Source organism: Akebia trifoliata, chromosome 8 (assembly GCF_017979445.1).
Source record: "Akebia trifoliata isolate Shusen 1 chromosome 8, ASM1797944v1, whole genome shotgun sequence".
NCBI lineage: Eukaryota > Viridiplantae > Streptophyta > Magnoliopsida > Ranunculales > Lardizabalaceae > Akebia > Akebia trifoliata.
Window position 1 is genome coordinate 43,928,894 of NC_141382.1, and position 24,565 is coordinate 43,953,458.

The following is a 24,565-nucleotide window of genomic DNA, read 5'->3' on the forward strand; positions in this document are numbered from 1 at the left end:
TGCCCCAATAGCTATTAAAAAGTTATGCCAATTGATTAATTCAACAATAAAAACTATAGCTGCGGATATATCTAACACTATAGTGTAGAATTGCACAATTAAAAAAAAAACCGAACTTAAGAATAAAATGTTGAACTTAATAATAAAAAATTATGAACTTGACTTGACCTTATAAATGTGATTCAATTTTATTTTATTTTTTATATTAGATAAATCTTCTCAAAATACATGAAATGTATATATTATATTTGCAAACCAGACACTTGAATCAAAAGTTATGACGAAGTTTTTAAAAAATTTAAAGTCTCAATTTCGTTATTCATTTATTTATTTATTTTTGTTACAAATCGTTGAAATGAAACAAAACATACATTAAAAGTTCAAAATTAGGAGTATATCATTTATCATTCACAATAATAATGAAAAATCATCAAATATTATTGCACTCGTCGTTAGAAAGCTTAAGTATGTGAAGAAGATGAGAAAAATAGAACCAATAAGCATTGGGAGTAGTTTCCAAGGCATCCCTCTAAAAGGGAGAGGTATTGAATTCAAAGCCCATTATTGGCCATCCATAAGGATTTATCCTTATTTACCTGGTATGTGTGGTTTGTGGGGGTATTGCATATCCTAAGGATATTTGGGGGATATATAGGCCACTTGCCTCACCTTTGCTAGTCGACCCTACGGGTTTGGAACCTGTCATATAAAAAAAATTAAAGAAAAATGTTAGAAAAATTATAATTGGGTATTTCAAAAATATTATAAAAAGAAACGAGATTGATGGACCATCAATAAAGAAAAAATTTACAATATAAACTATCAATCCACCGGCCAAAAGTAGGACTATTTAGAAAGAAACCCCTCACATGGGTCTATAAAGTAATTTTTTTCCAAAATATTGCACATTTTCTTCTTTTTTTTCATTATATACATGAAGAAGGAAGATGACAAAATATATTGTATTGTCACTATTTGATTAGGCAAATCAAAGAAAAAAAATTCAGTCAACTAAAATGATTAAGATCAATTGTATTCAACAAATCCAAGTAAATTATACCACAAATTTATTATTCATAATTTGATCTATTAAGAGAGAATCTAATTACACAGATACATAGTATGATCTTATTGAAAATAATCATTTTCATACAAAATTATAATTAAAAAAATCCAGTATACGACCATTTTCATAAATATTAAATAAATAAATAAATGATTGATTCAGTAATTTTGGCAAAATACATTTTGTTACTGTAATTGACCCCAAAAAATTGGGAAAAGGTTTGACGATGATAATGATAATGATCTGAATTGATCAAATAACTTGTTGAATCTTGATTCTTACTAATCCAATTGAATCAAATGTTCCAATTCATACCTGATTTTAATGGATTGGATCATTGGGCCACTTTGATCCATTGAAAATGTGATTGCTAGTTTAGATTAATTCCCATTAGTTTGTGTTGAACATGTAAGACTAGGAGATTTGATGAGATGGAGAAGTGCATCTAATCTCTGTGTGATTGGCATTCCTAGAAGTGGCCCCACTGATATTTTATCAGTAGGACTGTGGGGAGCAAATTTATTGGTGGAGCCGTTAAGCACAGTATCTTTGCTTGTTTGAGTTTAGTTTGTCAACGCTTTTTTGAAAAAAGTCAAAGACTCCATCATTTAGAATTTAATTGCGCGCAATGAGAGAAGTTGTAAACATCTACTGTTCAGGCATAAAAAATATCTTGACTTACAGATCGGATAAGATCAAAAATATAATCTATTTCGATAACTTTGGATCTGGATTGTGAATTTGGGTTTTGATAAGGATTCGGTTCTGAAAATAGATTATATTATATATTTTGTTTAAATTATAAAGTTTATTTACATTTTGTATATCAAATTTAATTTGATCCGAATCAGATCTGATCCATTCGCTATTGGATTTGATCCTAATATCAAGATCCGATAAATACCTTTTCCAACACTTTTATATCAGTTTCGGGTGTTACTCGATCCTTTTTGGATGGGTGATGAGCCCCATATCAACCATGTCCTAATCCAAACCCAGTCCATTGACAACCCCAGTGGCCCGATAATAAATGTGGTGTGTGAAATTGTACATTTAGGGCTTGTTTCGGTTCGATGTGACTTCTACTTCTAGGTATCACAAAAATGAAAGTAATGGATGCGCACAAATAATCGTTTAGTAATTATGTTCGAGAAGTATTTTTTTGAAAAATAGTTTCTTTGAATGTTTCAAAAATTATATAAAAAAATTTAGACATTTTTGTCATTATTTGATATCCTATAACATTTTAGGAGGTATTTTAGACACTAGGATTATGTTTGGATTGAGAGAAATGGAGAGAAGAGAAGAGAAAATAAATGAGTTTCTCTTCATTTCTCTTGTTTGGATTGTTAACTGGGGAGAAAAGATAAATTCACATTTTTTTCTCTCCAAAAGTGGAGACAAGAAGAGAGAAACTCTTGTAAAATATTTTATAATTTCAACTCTGTCGCTAGATCTCTTTTAAGATATTTTAAAATTTCGAAGTTATCCCAAATTCTCTCTTCTCTCCACTTCTCTCAATCCAAGCATAACCTAGTAAAAATAACTTCTAACTATTTTACTATTTTACTATTTTGTGTTTGGTAGGAAGTGAAAAAGCGTTTTTCAAACGTAAATACGATTAGATACTTAAAAATCATATCTAATCATGAAATAAAACATTGAAATCTAATTCAATATCATCCCATTTACCTACTTTTATTTGAGATTTTAGCTGTATGAGACTGACACCAATAACTTTCTTACTCTATTGGTTTTACTTTATGTAATAACGTATACCAATTACAATAATATATATAATTAATACTTGGGCAGACACAACAGACATAGACTCCTACGAAAGCACTTGAGGATTTCAAGTGAAGCAAATGAGGGAGGAGTAATAATTGGTGAGACACACCGTGTGTTATTTATTTTATAATATTATAGCTAGACAGATTATTTTAAATATTTTTCAATTTTTTAAATATTTATTACCATGGATTTAAGTCAATAATTCTTGTTACTCTCTCATAATAATAGTAGAGAAGGTTATTTCTAATAGGGTTGCCAATGGATGGAGTTCGAATCAGATCAAGAACCGATTTGATAAGGGTCGGATTGGATCGAATTTAAAATCAATCCAATAAGAATGGAATTAGTCCTTTGTTGGATCTCAATATTGGGATCCGGATCCAATTCAATAACAAACTAATCGATCGGATTTGATGTTTCAAGTATATATTATAATTTACATTTTACCCATATTTTATCAGATTAGGACATGGTTGATCCAAAATTAATCTAATATGTTATCAAATAGGATCATTTTTTAAATTTAAATCCTTGACCCATATATGAAGTTGTCAAAATAGATCGGATTCCAAGTTGATCAAATCCCTTGATAGCCCTATTTTCAAATATATTAAGGGAAAAGATTGCATGGACCAAGGTCTACATTCGGGCCACATAGACTACCCTGTTGGTCCAAATGAAAACTCAAACCTCTTGCATGTTTTCTGTGTAGATTGAGCTTGAGAAAAAAAAAAATCTCCCCAATTTTTTTTTTTTTCTTTTGGAGTCAGATCTTAAGTTTAAAAATGGATGGCCATTGAACTACTAGGTTTAAATTTTAAATCTAACAATGAAAAAATTATTTTTTCCAATTTTTTTTTTTTTTTGAGGGGGGTGGTGGGGAGTTAATAAAATTTTATGCACTATATGCATGTGGCATCCGATTGTGTATTTGGGCGTTAATGTTGACATGTGGTCCATAGAGATAGATGATCCTTCAGTCCATATAACCGGATCTCATATATTAATAGGTATATTCAAGCTTTTTTGTAATATAAAAATATTCATTAACATAGATTTATGAAAAAAAAATAGTAAAGATTTGAGTAGGCATGACATAAGTAGAATTTAGCAACCAAACATAGATACGTATCCTATATCATATAAAAGGCAAAATTAATTCTAAATTTAGTCTATATAAATTTTGTCGTTGGCTACCTTACCTTGCCATGAAATCAAGCAAAATGCCACATCCTCTTCTAAAAAAAATAAAATATCTATGAAATTGCAAAATTCATAGAAAACTTTAAAGTACAAGAAATTTTCGATTATCACGAATATAAAGCACTTATTATAATAAGATCACCAATATAGGATATTTCGTTTAGGTAGTTGAAGCTTGGGAGGTTGATAGAAATTAGTCACCAAGTCGGAGTACAGGTTTAAAACGACAAGGGAAAATCTAAAAAAAATAGAGAAATTAGAAAAGAAACGATCGAAAAAATATATTATATATATATATATATATATATATTAAAAGTTATGAAAAAAATATTTATAATGAAATGTATAATATATTAGACATTTATTCTAATTTATAATATATTCTTGAGTGAAAAAATATTATTAAATATGATAACATAATTACACATAATCATTATCAAAATACTATGAGTGATTTATGAAAAATGTCAAATCTAATAACTTTAAATCATCATTGGAGCAAAATGAATGTCTATGGATTCACCAAACCCCTCCTATTTATAAGGTTAGTAGACCAATCAGACCATTTTCAAGGATGTGAGACTGTGATGAAAGAAAAAGTAAGTTTCATAGGGGTTGGTATGATTTATTGGGATTCATTATCTTAGGAAACTTCTTCCCATCTCAACCGTTCATTAAGAGCCTCAAGTTTTTTCCTATTTTAAAACCTCGAATACACCCTACCTAATTAACTCCTACTCTGATTTTTCTGAAACAAACAAAAGAGCTTTCAATGAGGACAAACTGTCTTTCTCACCATTCTCTTCGGATGATGACAAACTGTGGGTCCCACAAAAAATGGACATTTAACTAAATCTTGTTTTCACTTACTTAACCCTTAAAAATATGGTTTATTTGACTTGCCTCCTCCCCAAGTTTGGAACATTGACCATGTAAGTGAGAGTTTATTCTCTACACTTGGTAGTTACTTGCTACTTTACTATTTGATCTATCACACGCCACTTAACACTACTCACGAATGTTTGATCTCTAAAGCACCAAAAAATTAAGCTGATTCATATTCAAGTGGTCCCATGATGAAAATGCCAACATTACCAATCATGATGAACTTGTGTAGATTTATCTTTTTGTTATCGAATTCCCTCCTATATAACAGAATTCGAAATTGGTATGAAATGAATCATTTTATGATACAACTCATACTGAATTCATGAAATGGAGTGAAACATATATTAATCAATCTGACTATTTTGGTTCTTTGAATTTTGTCAATAATTTTGATGAATCAAATAGTTAAGATAATTTTTCTTTTTTCTTTTTTTGAGAAATTCAATTATACCTCCTTATCTTTGATATATATATATATATAAAAGATGGAAAATTTTAGTCTCAGATAATAGATGAATTATCTATAGTAGCGAACTATCCACCCAAATTCGATGGGGAAATCAATGAATCAAGTAACAATGATAAGAAGTAATATCCCCTAAAGGGTTGGCTCAATAGTAATAATGTTGAAGTGACACCAGGTTGGAACTTCATATCACACTTCTTGACGTGAAAGTGTATGGGAATGATAGATGTTTTCATCAAGATACGAGTGAAAAATCATATATGGTTCTTATCCACTTTCACATCAAGCAGTGCAATATGAGGTTCCAACCTAAGGGCTTATTCACTATGGTCGTGTGTTTGAAATTTGGTTAACCTCCTTAACTTATACTATCGAACGTTCGAAAAGATTTGTGGCATGAGTCGGGGTGTGCATTCATGGGGACTAATCGATATATATATAGGGTCCCGTTCAGCAACAAACATTTTTCAAAACATGGGTTAGAAGTTTTGGAATGGGCTGATTTTTGGTGAGGATGATCTCTACGGTGAGGAGATCATCCTCATAAAAAATCAGCCCATTCCAAAACTTCTAGCCCCGGTTTACAAGTTGAAAAATTGTGGACCGTCCATTTTTTGTAAACTATTTTTGATGGGGTTAGAAGTTTTGAAATGGGCTAATTTTTGGTGATGATGATCTACTCACTGTAGAGATCATCCTCACCAAAAATCAGCCCATTCCAAAATCTCTAGCCCATGTTTTGAAAAATGTTTGGTGTTGAACATTTCCCATATATATAATTTTGGCAAACATTTTTCAAAACATGAGTTAAAAGTTTTGGAATTGGCTGATTTTTTGTGAGGATGATCTCTACGGTGAGGAGATCATCATCACCAAAAATCAGCCCATTCCAAAACTTCTATCCCCATCAAAAATGGTTTATAAAAAATGGATAGTCCACGATTTTTCAACTTGTAAACTGGGGCTAGAAGTTTTGGAATGAGCTGTTTTTGGTGAGGGTGATCTCTTCACCGTAGAGATCATTCTCACCAAAAATCAGCCCATTCCAAAACCTCTAACCCATGTTTTGAAAAATGTTTTGCCAAAATGTTTGTTGCTGAACGGGACCCTACATATATATATATATGGGAAGTGTTCAGAGGCCCTAAAGAGAGTCAAACATCGTGCCTAACATTTTTTAAAATAGCGGGTAGAAGTTTCGAAATTGGCTATTTTTTTGTGAGGATGATCTCTATCATCTTCACAAAAAATTAGTTAATTCCGAAACTTCTAACCTTAATTTACAAGTTGAAGAATCTTGGACTATCTAATTTTTTAAACTAGTTTCGGATTGACTGATTTTTAGTGAGTATGATCTCCTCATCATAGAAATCATCCTCACAAAAAATCAGCCCATTTCGAAACTTCTAACCCATAAATTGAAAAAATGTTTGGCACAATTTTTGACTCTCTTTAAAGCCTCCGAACACCACCCTATATATATAGGGTAGCGTTTGACAGTCAATGTTGGGAGCCAAAATTTGTCCTATATGACTTAAAATTTTCAAATTTTATGAGGATGATTTCTATGGTAAGGAGATCATCCTCATGAAAAATCAACTCCATCTGAAACTTCTAACCCCATCAAAAGTGATATATAAATTAATAATAAAAAAATAGGCGATCCACAATTCTAAACCACTTTTGATGGGTTTAGAAGTTTCAAATTGGGCTGATTTTTGTGAGGATGATCTCTTCAACATACATATCATCCTCACAAAAAATTAACTCAATCCAAAACATCTAAATCATATAGGACAAACGTGTTAACTCTTTAACGTTGGCTGTCAAAGGTTCGAACAAGACTTATATCTGTAGGGTTGGGGTCAAGTGACAATCCTTATTTGACAATTTTGTCTTACACAGTTAGAAGTTTGAAATGTGCTGATTTTTTCTGAAGATGATCTCTATGGTGAGGAGATCTTCCTCATAAAAAATCCCATTATAAAACTTTTAACTCCCATAAAAAATGGTTTATTAATTAAAGAATTATCGACTATTAATTTTTACTATTAAATTGTATAAAAAAAAGTTTTGATGAAGTTGGAAGTTTCAGAATAGAGTGATTTTTTTGTAAGGATAATCTTCTTACAATAAAGATTATTTTCATAAAAAATCAACACATTTCAAAACTTCTAACCCTATAAGACAAAGAATTGTGAATATGAATCGTCACCTGATTCTTTGTGCCATAAAGTCACGAGTTAAGATGCATTAAATTCACCTAAAATGCCTTCACCAAGCCAATCCTCACATGCTTATTTCCAAAGTGTAACAAATGCATCGTAACACGTGCCCTCAAGTAACACGTAAACAAAATCTTATAAAAATTGATAGGGAGTAACATATCTAAGAAACTGTCGGGAGTACAAGATCTACATGCAAATTTAAAGAGGGAGGAGGCCATTCGAAATTGCTTAAATTGAGGAAGATGATTCAAACAAAGCTCATTATCGAAGATGATATCAGCCAATAAAAAACAACCTTAAAAAACAGTTTCTAGAAGAACAATATAGCGCACGTGGCACGGTTCGTTTCTCTCTCTCTGTGTGTCGTTGCTACAAGTCGGCCGCCCTATTTCTTTGTCTTATTAATCTCTGAAGAAAACCGCGGATTCATCGTTCGAGATTGATTTCTGATTCTCTGGTTAAGAACAGAGAAAGAGATGGTCGATAAGCACCTGCGATCGAATTTTTCCTCATCAAGAAACAGAAACAGAAGCGTTGGATCATCATCGAGATTCGGAGAACGTTGTTGGACGATCGCGAAACAGGAGAGGACACGCTTCTATATCCTCCGCCGCTGCATCTCCATCCTCCTCTGCTGGAACTCTCATGCCATCCGAGATTGATTATTCCATTTTCCAACCTCTCCCTTGTTTTTGTTTTTATTTTAATTTCTTCTTATGGTTCCTTTTTGTGATTTTCTGATATCGAATTGTATATTTCTCTTAATAGTATCTAATCTTATATGCTCTAATAAACATCTAAAATTTCATAATCAACACTTTTTTTTAATTTTTTAATTTTTGCAATATTACTTACAAGACAATCCAGGAGAGATTACGGTGGTGTTTGCTCTAGACCTAAAAAGGTTACATTTTAAGCTTCCAAATCTAAAATCAGAATCTATTTTTTTTTGTTGTTGTTGTTGTTTCTACGTTTGCGAGACGAATCGGAAGAATCACACTTTAAAATCGCAGTAAACAAACATCTCTTGGTCTCTAGTCCACCCAATAAAGAGTAGTTTTGTTCTCTCGTAGTTCTTGTTCTTAAAAGCCTTTTAACTTGAACTTAAAGCCTTCTACTTGAATTGGCCTTCCATATTTTTTTTTATATATACGGAGAACTTGAACATCCCACCAAAATGGCATCCATCCTAGACTTACTCTCGCCCAAGCATGTTCAATTGTGAAGTTCTGATAGGATCTGATACATTAGTATTGGTATGATTGATCTCATATATTTGTCTTATTCCTTATTTACCTTTTTCATTAGATCACAAAGGTTGAACTTTAACAACTTTCATGCCCACACGGAGTTAATTGCCTCTCTCTCCTAGTGTCTACCATTGTAGGATTGTTGGCCATCATAAGTTGCTTCGGCATGTATATTGGTAGAAGGGAAATTCTCGTGTCAACTAACCAAATGAGATAGTGATATGTGCAAGAATACAGCTTACCCAGACAGTTGATTTCCGATTTCCCTCTATTTGTTCGTTTCTTTTTTTAATCGATGAGTGAAGTACATTCACTTATGCTGTGTTTGGATTGGAGGAAATGGAAAGAAAAGAAAAGAAAAACTGTAAGTTTCTCTCCATTTCTCTCGTTTGAATTGTTAAATGAGAAGCGAAAAGAAAAGTAATGGAAAGAAAAAACGGGTCAGTTCTTCCTCTCTCTCTCTCACCAAATCGGAGAGAAAAGAAATGCTGATGACCGAAAATTACAACTCATGTTTTTTCTATTGTCAAATCAAACAAGATGGAAAGAAACTGGATCTCTTCTCTCTTTCTTTTCTTTTAATGAGTTTCTTTTCTCTTCATTTCTCTCAATCCAATCAAAGTGTAAGTTTTTCAAAATGGGAAACTTATGTCCTTTGTTCAATGTGGGGTGCGGTGATGAAGCTGGGGACGAACCCCAATTAGGTAGATGATCGATCCAACTCAATGCTAATAGGAATTCCCTTTTTGACTTGAACATCAGAGTATCTTTGTAAGTAATCTCGACCTTAGAGAAGAATAGCACTCTCAAGTTTCAAGTGAAAGAAAACACTAGAAAAGAAATAGGAAATCATCTGGCGATATCAAGAAATCTGGGTGTGGGCCCAGAATCGGATTTTACCCACATGTTCCAGGCAAACTAACTAGAAATGATGGCTAAAGGGAATAAAACAACGGGAACTTATAACTATTGACACTTCTGCTGCCACTCAATCGAGCGGATCAGATGACCTATTAATGAAACAATTGGAGGAGATGAAGAGAGCAAACAGTAAACAAAAAGAGTTTTTGAAAGACCGGAAAGAAAACAAGGGATCCCTGCACTATTTTGTTGGAAGAGAGGATGCACTGAGAGGATCGAGGCCAACCACCTTGACAAAAACAGAATGTCAAAGATCAATCACACGATATTGCATTAACAATGGCTCAAAAACTTACTGGAAAAAGGAAAGGACGGCACATAATCTACACTCATTTGGATAAATAGAATATACATGAACAAATTGTTTTGTTTATATATATGCCCTGACATGCCAAGAATGGGACCCCACCCTTCAATGGATCCATAAGTAGATAATCCATAGGTCCAATGCCTGTGTCAAGGTCTCTAAGATAAGAGATCTTGACAATGGGTACTCTTCCAGAATGTTCACTTAATGGTCATTGTAATCTACAGTACTTATACAATAGATTTACCCACTATTCTGTCTCATAGTCTAATCCAACGGTTGAAATGAATGCAGTTTTCCTTTGCTTTAGGCATTTATGAAGCTTTGACAGTACCTATGTTCGCATCCGAGTCATTTTATCAAACTTATCAGATTTTACCTAGCGAAACGCATGGTCCATGCTGCAGCTATTTCGTCGTGTTTAGCTCGGTCTTCCAAGTACAAATGAGCAACTCCAGAGACAAGTGGGTTATCTGCAAGAATTAAAAAAGGGTTTAATCTTTGAATTAATTACATTCAGAGGACTATGCAAAAAAAAAAATTCAGAAATACTTACAAGGGTCGGGATTGGTAAAAATCGATCTGATTGCAAGTAGCACCTTTGATATTGTTAGAGCGGGACTCCAGCTGTCTTTCAGGATGTCCAAACTAACTTTGCCATTTAAATCAACATTACAATGGTAGATTCGAGTTTTAAATACCACCTGAAAACGTAAAAAGGAAGAAACTAGAAAAAAAAAAAAAAAAAACAAATAGAAGAAACGAGTGTGTAGTATTTTTCACACCACATGAGAGGTAAGCTTGAATAAATGGAGGTTCCGTCAGGCTGGCAATCCATGTGAAAATTTTGCCACCTCCTAACAATGTGGATATCTTCCTTTTCAGATATAAGAGAGTAATTCTTCGGAGAATCTAGAAAAGGGTACTAAGTACATTTAGAGTACTATAGATGAGAATGACTGTTTAAGCATAACATGGGAAACCTGTCGCACGTGGAGGAGAGAAGAACCCACCATTCAAATGGTCCACAGACCATAGTAAGATCACCTAAGTCAAAAACCAACATGATCGGATTATTTCAATCTCGACCGTTTGATTCTTTCACTCTCGTTAGACTGTAAGGAAGATTATTGTGATGAGTCCAGAAAAATGTTTACAGCAAATGACATAATCTGATACATTGATTTTTTTTTTATTTACCACATGAGTTATCTTAAGTGGGAATCATTGAAAGGTGAGTCATGAGTCACTTTTGCTGGTAGCCCTTGACATTTTTTAAATGACTAATGATAATCTGACTTGAAAATTTTCACTCGGTCCGTAATTGGTCAACGTGGCAAGTTCACAGAAAAGTAGATCTTTTTCCTTGTGTATCCTGAAGAAAAAGATCTATGGTTCCGTGCACTTACCACGTCGACTGAGTGAAAATTTTCGAGTCAGAATATCACGAGTCTTTTCAAATAAGAAATCACTTCTCATTTCTAATGCCAAAAGTGCAGATCATCATAATAGCAACACATGCTGTCATCATTTCTATCATGGGTTTACTGTTTCCCTGGTGCAAGGCTTTTTTTTTAATGAGTTCAAAGGAATTTTCTTCGAGGACTTCCTAGTCGGTTGGGATAGGGTTTGTAGTACTAATTCTGTATTTTTTCCACTAGTTACCTCAACCAGCTGTGTTAATGAAATCTTTTTATTTATGGTAAATTACACTTTGACCCCCTGTAGTTTAGCATAATTCCATGTTGACCCCCTAACATTTTGATAATTTCACTTACCTCCTCTTTCACTAACTGTGTTAAAATTCAGATGTTATGTTACTATTTTACCCTTGCATTTATTTTATTTTATTACAAAAAAATAAATAAATAAATAAATGATAATTAAAAATGCGAATTCTAAGCATTCACACTCTCATGTGTGAACCCATTTTTTTCATAGGGATATTATTGTTTATCAAGAAGAATAATATTTTAAAAAGGGTAAAATGGTCTTAAGAAAAATAAAAATCATTTTTAACTGTTTGGATAACCATAAGGGAGGATGCAATAGCTAGATACGTTAAATTCTGAGGCGAAATTGCATTAGACAAGGGCTCAAACTTTATTTCTTTGATGAAAGTATGACAATTAAGTCGAGGATTCTGACATTATTTCGTGAAGAAGACAAGGAGATCTTTCATATTTCCTCTTGATCCCCGAATATTCTTCCCCACTATGTAGATGAGGGAACTCACAGTTGTAAATAACTTAACTAGAAGTTTTTTTATTTTATATTGCCTGTTAGGGGAACCAATCTTACCCAACCAAAAGATAATGATAATGTATGAAATACCAAAACCATAACTTAGAATCTTCAATGGAGGATGATAGGAAATCAAGCATACCTTGGGAGGTTTGAATGGATAATCGCTTGGAAATGTAATGTCGAGAAAAAATATACCACCTTCATATGGTGATCCTACAAATAGTAACATATAATCAGCTAAATTTACAGGTCGTGTAACTTGTACCAAAATGAAATTAAAAATAACCTATATCAACTAGTTTATCAAACTATGAATGCAACTATCATTAAGACAGGAAATTAGGAAGTCGAAACACTTCAGCTCAGCACTAATAACACACTTTGAAGCCCTCATTATGGTGGTGAAATGATCTAAAACAGTGAAAAAAGTGAATGTGAAGAAGCCAGATAAGTTTGTGTGTTGATACCATGCCTCTGGGTTTCGAAGTTTCACCAACTAATCCACTAAATAGCCCACTGTCAAATATAAATCCACAGAATGTATACAATGCATCAAAGGCAGTGCGTAAGCATCTTATTTCGAACATGAACCAAGTTTGGTGATAAAATATAAAATAATCACTCTGTTGGGTTTGAAATGAACTATACTCCTGCAGTTTTTATCTATGCTTTAAAAAAACAATTAGAAATGTTGATGTAAAAAATTTGCACCAACATCTTTTTTGCTTCTCGGGCTTAACTCGAACAAGGAATGAATCAATTCTTTTGTCTACCTCAAATGAAGTGACAGTCGGGTGCCTAAAAAGAAACTTCGACGCTCAAGTCAAAAAGGTGAATCAAGTGCATAACTCTACTCAACTAGCTTTGATTCCATCCATGTCATTGAAGTTTTACCCTAATTAGAGATTTTTCTAGGTCCGTTCCAGACCTAGGAGTCCCAGACTGAAAATTACTTCAAGCTCATCTTGAATTTATAGGGATGGGGTACCTCCTAGGTCTCCTCTTTGCTTCCAATTAAACGACTAGATTCCATCTAGTGCTAAAGATCGTGATAGATCTCCTAAAATTTGCTAATTTGGGCCCTAGGGTCCACCTAGAGGTGTGCCTTGGCTATCAAGCTAGTCGGTAACCATGGGGGTAAAAGTCTTACAACCACCATCAATTTGTCACCTCATGGATAGTGTAGGTCCACTAGAAACCCTTGCTCCAACCTAACCATCAAGTCGAGGTCCACCACCCGAGTCCATGAAAGACCGCTCACCTTGGATGGTTCATTTGGCTAAGGTTGCCCCCTTGGTCCAAGGTCCGCTTTAAGCCTTTTACTACTGAATGGAGTGTTAAGAAAACAAGTGCTATTGAACCAAGCAAACGAATCGAGAGAAAGAAAAAACAAGATGCAATCACACAAAGAAACACATAGACTTTACATGGTTCCCTCAAGATTGAGGTACGTCCACAGATCACATTGATTCCATTATGAAGAGAAAATTTGCAATTACAGATTATGCCCAGGGAAACATAATTACGGTTTTTACATGATACTAGTGAAATTATGGCAATACCCTAGAAAAATTCTTGGGTACATGTGGCTTGATTAACAATACCTCTTTATTACCTACTACTATCAAACTCCACAAACCACAACATGGGGACCTTTACCTCGGGCTACATTATGGTCAAGGTAATCCAAAGCCTCGCCCCATGAGGAACCTCAGCTTCGTGATCTCTACTGCAGGGGTCAGGCTTCTCTATAGTGGGACAACCACCCTGACCTCGGTCCAAAAACCAAGCACATCTGAACAGACCACGTACAAGTCAGACTCAACTACTCCATTTAAGGGAGTACCAAGGTCCACCAAACAATATCACCCTGGTTAGTATCAATTGGTTATCAAGGAGGTCCTCGGCTTCTCCCATAAACCCTGTGTAGTGTGGCGCCAAGGTACAATCCCCACTGAAATAACTGACAGTCCCATATGGAAAACTACTAGATTTTGAACATTAATCATAGATCTTTTCCATGTCAATAACTCCCAATTTATCTCAAACTCTGTTACTTGTACCTACTCCTATTTGTGTTTTTCAGCCATCACAAACCCACAACTTTCTCCAATTAGATCTTGGATTTTCATATTGTTGTTAGCAGTGCATGTCTTTGCATATCACATTCAACAATCTGAAAGTAAAAAATAAATATCTTGCTGCCAAGTATCCCTATAGTGATGTCTTGATTGATCACCATCTTTCATTCCATGTAATCCGGAGTTAATGGGTTGTAGTTGAGTCTTTAGAAGTTATTGGGAGTCTGTTATATGCAGTTAGAGTCTAGTGGAAGTAGTGGTTGGTTGGGACTAAGTAAACATGGGAGAAATGGAGTCCTTTGTACCATGGTCACCAAGTCGAGGTCCAGGAATAAGTCGACAAGGGAAAAAGTAAAAAAAAAAACGAAAAAATTGGGAAAAAATCGAAATAGTGTTAAGACAATGTATTTTTTTCTACTAAGTGGTGTTATCATTTATATCATCAAATCCTATTTTAAACTATAAGAATAAATTATCTTTGAAAAATCCCTTCTAAAATAGCTTACTCAGCACACACACACAAAAATCACATTTTTTGTGTGTTTAAATCGCGACTTTTTCAATCGTCAATCTTTAAAATCGCGATTTAAACACAATTTTTTTAAAAAGTCGGCGACTTTGTTGACTATGCTTTGTACTTGTATTTATTTCAGATTAATGAAATACAAAAACATTTGTTTTGCTCTACAAATTCTTTGTTATAGGATTGGAGGAACGGATTTCCCTCAAAGAGAATCCAACATTTACAGATATCTTCCTTCTCTTCCACCATTCTATCCAAGAACAATACCTGCTCCAGACCAATTGGTCTCTCTAATTAACAGAGGTTCCTATCAAATTGGTATCAGAGTAGGTTGGGACCATGGCTAACCCCAGAATAATATCACAGCGTGAAACTGAAATTGAGAGGCTCAAATCAGCTTCGGAAGAACATAACCAAATGCTAAAGGACATCCTATAGCAACTCATAGCCCTCAACACCAATTATGAGCAGTTGGTGGAGAGTTCTCAGGCTGAACGAGGAAAACGATCAACTGGATGTACCCATGGTTGTCAAATGGCAAAAACATCCCAAACTAAATTGTTTGGATCAATACAAGGTCAGACAATCCAGCTTGATTTCCCTCGTTTTGAAAGTGGTGACCCATCTGGATCGGTTTACCGAGCTGAACAATTTTTCTCATACCATTATACGACACCCGAGCAAAAACTTAGCATTGCCGGGAGACACTCCCCAATGGTACTACTGGATGGAAAAATCTCAAGGTACACTCACATGGCCTGAATTTGTAGCAACTCTTCATGCTCATTTCGGGCCTACTGAGTTCGAAGTTATACTTGGAGCCCTTGCTAAATTGAAGTAGGCTTCCTCTGTGAGAGAATATCAATCACAGCTCAAAAAACTCGCTAATCAAACCAAAGGAATCAATGAGTCTTTCCTCATTAGTTGCTTCGTTTGTGGGCTCAAGGAAGAAATTAGGATGGACATCCAGATGTTCCTTCCTAACACTCTCACAGAGGCAATTGGTCTTGCACGACTACAAGAGGAGAAGCTTAAATCGAGGGGGCGACAAGGACAACCAAATGCTTCTAGGATCCAAACTCCTACAAGCACTCCTACTGCGAAGTCATTTATCCCACCAATCAAAAGGCTAACACCAATGGAGGCTAAGGAAGGAAGGAAACGAGGTCTTCATTATAATCGTGACAAGAAATTTCATTCCAAGGATGCAAAATCCAAAAATTATTTTTAGTCAATGGAGGATGGTCTGAAGCAAATGAAGATCAGGGATGCATGGTTGAGCATGATGAGGAAGTGGGAGACCTCGTTGAAGACTCCCCTGAGATTTCTTTACATGCTATCGCTAGAGCACCGGTGCCTCAAACGATGTGAGTAAAAGGAAGACTGAGATCTCAACCCATTACCATCTTAGTAGATTTTGGCAGCACCCATAACTTTGTGGATCCTGCTATTGTTAGAAAGATTGGGACTGTGGTGGAGCCCAATAATCGATTTAAAGTCATGATCGCCAATGGAGACAGACTTGCTAACTAGACAAGGTGCCAAAGGTTAATCGTCACAGTCCAAGGCCTTACTATAAAGGTTGATTTCCTCCTCTTGCCATTGGGAGGTTGTTATGTCGTCTCAGGAGCCCATCGATTGCGAAATTTGGGTCTTATCCTTTGGGACTTCACCAAACTATGGATGTGATTCATTGTCAATGGGAAGGAGTACACTCTCAATGGACTACCAACAGCAAACATGGAAGTAGTAGGTCGCCAGCAAATGGAGAAAAGCATCTGAAAGCGTGGGAAAGGATTAGTTTTGGAGCTATACGGTCTTAGTGACCAGAATGTATCTTCACCCGGAGATACAACCCTCAAAAGCTTATTAAAAGAATATAAGGATATCTTTGCTGAACCAAGAGGGCTACCACCTCCAAGAGCTCAAGATCACCAAATATTGTTTTCCGAAGGGAGTCAGCCAGTTAGCGTCAGACCCCTACCATTACCCATATTTTCAAAAAAATGAAATTGAGAAGATTGTCCGAGAAATGCTAGAAGTCGGCATCATACGACCAAGTGTGAGTCCCTATTCCTCGCCTGTATTGCTGGTTTGAAAACATGATGATAGTTGGTGCCTCTACGTTGATTACCGAGCACTCAATAAGGAGAAGACCAAAGATAAGTTCTCCATCCCTGTTATAGATGAACTAATTGAACTTTGTGTGTCTTTATATTATTTTAAGCTGGAACTCCAATCTGGGATCATCAAATATGGGTGCATGAAGAGGACATTCCAAAATGGCCTTTAGGATCCATGAAGGCCATTATGAGTTTTTGGTCATGCCATTTGGCCTCAATAATGCCCCTTCCACTTTTCAAAGCCTCATGAATGAAATATTCAAACCATACTTACGAAAGTTTGAGTTGGTATGTTTTTCATCGATATACTTGTCTACAGTAAGACTAAGGAAGATCTCATTTAAATCATTTAAGGATTAATTTGAATACTTTGCGAACTCACAAGCTATATGCCAAGTTGTCAAAATGTAGGTTCAGACAAAGGGAAATTGATTATCTTGGCCACACTATTTCATACCAAGGAGTAGCCATGGATCCGACCAATTTCAAGCATATTGGAATGGCCACGTCCGCACACACCCATGTCCTTGCACAGGTTCCTTGGACTCGCCAGGCATTACCGTAATTTCGTAAGGGATTATTGGAAGGTTGCTGCCCCATTAACAACAATGCTAAAAAAGAACTCTTTTGGATGGTCTGAAGCCGTTGAACAAGCTTTCCAAACTCTTAAGAAACCTATGACGTGTGCACCGGTTCTTGCTCTTCCAGACTCCATGAAAAAATTTATTATAGAATATGATGCATCTGGAAATGGAGTTGGGAGGCGTTTTGATGTAAGAAGGTAGACCAATTGCCTTTCTCAGTCAAGCTCTACAAGGACAAAAGCTGAATCTATCAACATATGAGAAGGAGTTGCTTGCTTTCATCATCGCTGTGCGGAAATGGCGACCATATCTTCTGGATCGGCGATTTAAGATCCGAACTGATCAAAGGAGTTTGAAGTACCTTTTGGAGCAATGAATCGCCACCAATGCTCAACAGCAATGGCTAACCAAATCACTTGGGTACGAGTAAGAAATCGAGTATAAGAAAGGAAGGGAGAATAAAGCTGCAGATGCTCTCTCAAGATGGAGCAGCCCAAGCCAATTCAGCACCTGTGCCTTCTTGGCTAGATGAAGTAAGAAGCGAGTATGCAACATATCCAAGCATACTTGATAAGCTCTAACAGTGGAAGGAAGGGCGGCTGGACTTGTCGTGCTATTCAGTGGTTAATGGGATTCTTTATCATAAAGGGAAACTCATGTCGAGTACCACATCAGCTATGAGAATGTGGTTTTTAAAAGAACTAGATGAAAGTCCTATTGGTGGACATTCAAGCTATCACAAAACACTTAAACGTGTAGCCAATAATTTCTATTGGCATGGGATGAGAAGGCATGTAAAGGAATTTGTTCGTGAGTGCGACACTTGTCAATGTCATAAAACAGAAAATTTAGCTTCTCCATGTCTCCTCCAACCGTTACCAATTCCTGAAAAAATTTGGACTGACATCCTTCTCGATTTCATTGAGGGACTGCCGGTCTTGCAAGGGAAGAGTGTTATCTTGACAATGGTTGACCGTCTCTCCAAGTATGTTGACTTTGTCGTTGTGCCACATCCTTACACAGCTGCATCCATAGCCCAACTATTCATAGATCACATCTTCAAATTACGCGGGATGCCAAAATCAATAGTGTGTGATCGGGACTCTACATTCACTGGTCTTTTTTGGCAGGAATTGTTTCGACTACAAGGGACTCGGCTAAAGATGAGCCCAGCTTACCATCCCTAAACCGATGGGCAAACCGAGGTTGTCAATCGATGTTTGGAGGGCTATTTACGTTGCTTTGCAAGTGGTGGACCAAAAGAACGGGCCAAGAGGCTGCCATGGGCAGAATGGTGGCACAACACCACCTTCCATTTGTTTAACAAACTCGTGCCATATGAAGCAGATTATGGAGTGCCACCACCCCAGCTAACTACATATGTACCGAGTACTACCAAGGCTCAGGCAGTAGAAGCTTAATTAAGAATTCGGAATTTAATACTATCACTTTTGAAGGAAAATCTATTAGCATCTCAAGAAAGAATGAAACGCTAGGCAGATTGACATCGAACAGAATGAAGGTTTGAGGAAGGTGATTGGGTTTATCTCAGATTGCAGCATTATCGACAGACAAATGTGGCCTTTAGAAAATCAACAAAGCTGTCCCCAAGGTATTTTGGACCTTATAAGATAATTCAGCGAATCAGCCAGGTAGCCTACAAACCAGAGATGTCACCCAGCTCAAAAGTACACCCGGTGTTTCACATTTTCTGTCTTAAAAGAAAGGTTGGCCAACATATTCATGTTCAAGAAGATCTTCCACCACTCACAGAAGATGAAGAGATTCAGCCATTGCCACAAGCAATCCTTGGGAGCTGAATGGTGAAGTGTGGGAACAGGATTGTCACTGATCCAATGGCAAGGGGCTTTATTGGAGGATGCAACATGGGAGCGTTACCATTCCCTATTGGAGAGGTTTCCCAATATCAACCTTGAGGACAAGGTTGCTGCAAGGGGGGAGAATTGATGTGGTCAAGCTGCTGATGCAAGCTCTCTTGCACGTCAGTAGTGGGGTAATCAGTTAGGAGTCCATGTTGGAGGTAGTTAAGAGTCCACGTAATCTGGGGTTAGTGGGCTGTAGTTGAGTCTTTAGAAGTTATTGGGAGTCTGTTATGTGCAGTTAGAGTCTAGTGGAAGTAGTGGTTGGTTGGGAGTTAGTAAACATGGGAGAAATGGAGTCCTCTATACTTGTATTTATTTCAGATTAATGAAATACAGAGACATCTGTTTTGCTCTACAGATTCCTTGTTATAGGATTGGAGGAATAGATTCCCCTCGAAGAGAATCCAACATCTACATTTATCTTCCTTCTCTTCCACCATTCTTCCCAAGAACAATACACGCTTCAGACCAATTGATCTCTCTAATTTTAACCAATTAATAGAGGTTTTGATGTAGATAGGCTTGCCGACACTTATCTCAATGCCTATGATTGAGTTAAGATGCTTCGAAGAAAAAAATCAGCAGCATTGACTGAGTCAATTCAGTTTGACCAAGTCAACTTGACCCGAGCTTTGACTGGTCCTCAAGACCTCATCAACTTCTCTTAGGACTCTTTCTTTTATTAAGTTTCTATTTTTTAAGTTGCTGAAGTAGTCCTAATTAGTTTCTATTTCAATCTTAGAAAGTTTTTTTTCCTAGTTAGTTTCTAATTTGTTTTATGTTTAAAATTCGTTTTTATTCTTTAGGTCATAATTAGAAGTCCTTTTAGATGTTCAAATTAAGTTTTAATAGGATTAGAAGGTCAGTAATATGTTATAGATAGATTAGGAAGTTACTTTTTAGTATTTTAGAAGGTTTCTAAGTTGTTATGGAGTTATCTATATAAGGAGCTCCAATAAACAAATTTAGGGAGTTAGTTTTTTTAAGATTGATTAATAAAGAAAAAAGTGAATTTTATTCTCTTTCTTTGTTTTCTTTTGAGCATAAGAACCTGATATTGATTTTTAATTTTAGTGTTTACAATTGATTTCCATCAATCTCAAACCCATATTGAAGTTTCTAGTTTGTTTTGCTCGACATAGAGATTCTTCATTACTCCTAGTTCTTGGGATTTCACCTTAGAACCAGATTTTTAACATAGACTCTAAGTTTGTGTGTTCTACCCTACATCAGGTTCCTATCACATTGCCTGACTACTCACCATCAATTATTGTCATACAAACACCATTGTTATTTTATGACAATGACTCTATCAAACAGATCATGTGCACATGGAAGTCTCCAAGCTTATACCCATATTCATAATTGGGTAACAAAACCTTCTATTATCTTTCTCAACTTGACCATGCTCGCATGCAACCATATCTTATCAATCCATCAAGACATTGATCATCACCAACAGTAGCCCCCATTGACATTGACTGCTCAATCAAAATTAGACAATCCAATTTACAATTGCATCCTTCTCTAGTCATCAATTGTTGATTCTTTCTGGAATTTATGCCATCATTTGACCTTCCCATGATTCTTGTCCATCTTTGTTACATACTTAGATTATAGGAGTAAGGAGTACAATAATAGAATAGATCTTGCTACACAATAGTATTATTAGTTAATTAGGATCTAGGTTAGGGATTTTATTAGATTTGGATTAGGGTAAATTTAGAATAAAATCAAGTTAGTTAGATTAGGATTTTAATCTTTCTATCTATAAATACCCCTTGTATTCTGATTTGAGAATAAACCAGAAAATTAATCAAAAATCTTTTTGGGCTTAGGAGATTGACCATCTCGAATTGGTTGAGGTCCGATCTGCCTCGAATCAAATCAGTCTATAATTTTATTCACTTTTTATTCTTTATTCGTGGTTTTGATCATCACGATACAATCTAGGGTCATATCAACCTCTCATCGTCAATGGCGATTATGGGACGTTGTTGTTGGACACACGTCAATAACCTCTGAATCTCCATAGTCAAACATTGCTACTTCAAAACCTGGGATTTCCTTAACCCACTTTTGTTGGATCGTTTAGTTGAAAAAAACCTCTTCGTGGGTTGTAGTTGCTCAACCCAATCCTTCATCTTCAGTTTGTTTTTTGGGAAAGACAACTCACCCACGGCGCCTTCGTTCACTAAATTCCTATTTTCAAGGATAAATTAACCAAACTCAACAAAGGATTTTGCTTCAACACATCTCATATAGACTGTTCAATAGATAATTGGGCCTAACAAATTTTGTTTGACCTCTTGAACCTATGGCCATCAACATCTGATTTTGCCTATTTGTTACAGTTAGATCTTGTAGTTATGTAACTGCTTGTACCACATCTCTCCATAGAGGAGTTATGTAACTGTTTGTACTACAACTCTCTTTATTTAATAGAAGTTCACCCGGAGATCAAACAATCTGGGAATTTCATATCATCTCAAAAACACCATTATTTGTGTCATTAGTATTTCAGTTGTTTTGAAAGTCTGTCTGGCATCAAGCACATTTCTTATGTCAAAATGACTGAGCATGGCTTTCCTGTGTCAGACAGCCCAGCATGAATGTCACCTGTGTTGGGTGGGAAATCCCAAAACTTGTCACGAGTCTCCCTGTAAAAGGAAGACTAGGACAATGCAAGAGGGATCTTCTGAACACAATTAAGTCTGAGCAGAATTGACAGCAAATAAAAAAGAATAGTTTTGTAGGATCACATTTAATAGTAAATAATTTACTAAGCAGTTTGCACTTTGCAATGTGTGTGTGTGCTTTAGCCAATCATTCATAGGATGGGGGTCCAACTAACACTGAAAAGTCTAAGAATGATGTAAACCATGAAAGAAGATTTCAAAAAAATTAGAAACAGACATCAATGTTTAGTTTTAAGATTAATTAACAACCACCCACAATCCACAACTCAAAATTTTATTTGAAAACCAAGCAAATCGTTGAAATTGCAGAGTTTTATCATAGACAAAGAGAGCGATAGAGAGAAAGCAATGTACCCACCTGAAGGGCCAATAATGGTGTAAATCCACTGGTAGAGTTTTGTAGGATCACAGTTTATAGTTCATAATTCTAAAACAAAAATAAAAAAAAGTTTAATAAATTTTTAAAAATATATATACAATTTAAGTTGAAATTTTAGCTAATGATTCACTAAATTAATTAGGAAGCTATTAACGGGTTCAAATAACACACACACACACGCACGCAAAAAACAAAAGGCAAAGAAAATAAAAACAAAACCCTGGTAGAAAATCTGACATGGTTTAGAAACAGGCATCAATGTTTAATTTTCGAACAATCTAACAACAACCCATGATCCAGAATTTCAAACTTTGTTCAAAAACCAAGCAAAGTGTCGAAATTGGAGAGTTTCATTCATCAATGAAAGAGAATCAAAGAGAGAGAAGAGGGTAATTAGGTACCGACCTGAAGGACCAACGACGGTGGAGATCCACTGGTAGAGATTGTCACCTTTGGGACCAGCAGAGCAATCATCAGGTGGGTTCGTATTGAATTCGAGCATCTCTGTCTGTATCCTCTTCCCTGATGAAGACATTGATGTTGTCGATGGCCACGATCTTCCTCCTCCCCCTCCTCCTCCTGAGGTGCTTGTATTGTTCACCCTTGACATCATTCTCTCTCTCTCTATCTGTGCGTGTCTATTTGCTGGTTTAAGGATCAGTGTGTGTGAGAGACTCAAGAGGAAACCAAGTCCAGCAACATCCAAAGGGGAGGATCACCTGTACTGGTGACTGGTCATCCCATTAAATGGTTAAATTAAAGGATTTTTTATAAGAAACTTATATTAACACTAGTGTGCCAATCACGTGCATCGCACGTAATGGTATTTTAATTATTATTTTTTTTAAGGTAAAACTGCTTGAAAACCATTGAGAAAATAAGTCATTAAAAGATAATATTTGACGATTAACTATGATTTATTTAGATGGTTGTACTATAATGCTTTTATACTTGATTTTATAGATCAGAATAATTTATTAAATCGATCAAAACTGTTAGATTGATAATATTATTTTATTTAAAATAAATTTATATGAAGCTAACATGAAACTATCAATAATTTAAATTTATTGAATTAATCTAAAATTCATTATAATGAAAATTTAAAATGTGTCAAACCATATTAGAAACTCACAATAATTGTATATTTTTTTTTTTAAGTTACAAACTCCCATTGAACGTAATAATGTTTTTGGAATTATTACACCTAAAATATCTTCTAATTTGAAAAGTAAGAATTACTTCTGTAACTGATAATTTAAAAAAAAAAATTGAGGTATTTATTTATTACAACGATAGTATGATTTGATATGTAAGAGTTTAAGCACAATAACAGAAAGTTATTGTGATTTTTATTGACTTTTACTACAGTATTATTTTTATAAATATTTTGCAAATTGTAAATTACATCTGTTACAATACAGATAAAATCTTTTATAATGACTTCATTTAATGATTTTTTTTTTATACGTTAACACATTTATTAATGAAAATAAGGGATTTATAACGGAATTAAGTAGTAATAGGTTAAATGATTTTGTAGCTTGAGAGAGGTTGTTGTGTAGATAGTGCAAAAAAAGTATATGTAGATAGCGTGTATATATATATATATATATATATATATATATATATGGGGACGGTTCGACGGACGTTTTAGAAACCTGCTGAGAACGCGTCAGACGTCATTCCAAATTAGAAATCGATTTTATAAGTTTTTATAAAAACTCCCTCGTTTTTTGTTTTTTTATTTTTAAACTAAACCAAATAACTCTCTATTTCTATTAATCTTCTCTCTCGATAGAAAACCCAACTCTCTTTTCTCTTGATCGACTGATCTTAAGAGAACGAATATCACGCTCTCTCTCTCTCTCTCTCGAAACCCCTATAAACCCATCAAAGCTTCTTCTTCATCTTCTCCTCCTT

General features: G+C 35.2%; 1 protein-coding gene across 1 annotated transcript; it reads right to left on the reverse strand.

Moving 5' to 3' along the window:
• Positions 1-10,130: 10,130 nt before the first annotated feature.
• On the reverse strand, positions 10,131-23,381 carry FUS9 (Ubiquitin-conjugating enzyme family protein). Its single transcript, XM_086452412.1, has 4 exons — positions 23,048-23,381; positions 12,510-12,583; positions 10,680-10,827; positions 10,131-10,596 (listed from the first exon to the last, which is right to left on the reverse strand). The coding sequence occupies exons 1-4, from the start codon at positions 23,253-23,255 to the stop codon at positions 10,499-10,501; spliced, it is 528 nt and encodes a 175-aa protein (XP_086308538.1). The 5' UTR covers positions 23,256-23,381; the 3' UTR covers positions 10,131-10,498.
• Between the last annotated feature and the right edge of the window lie 1,184 nt (positions 23,382-24,565).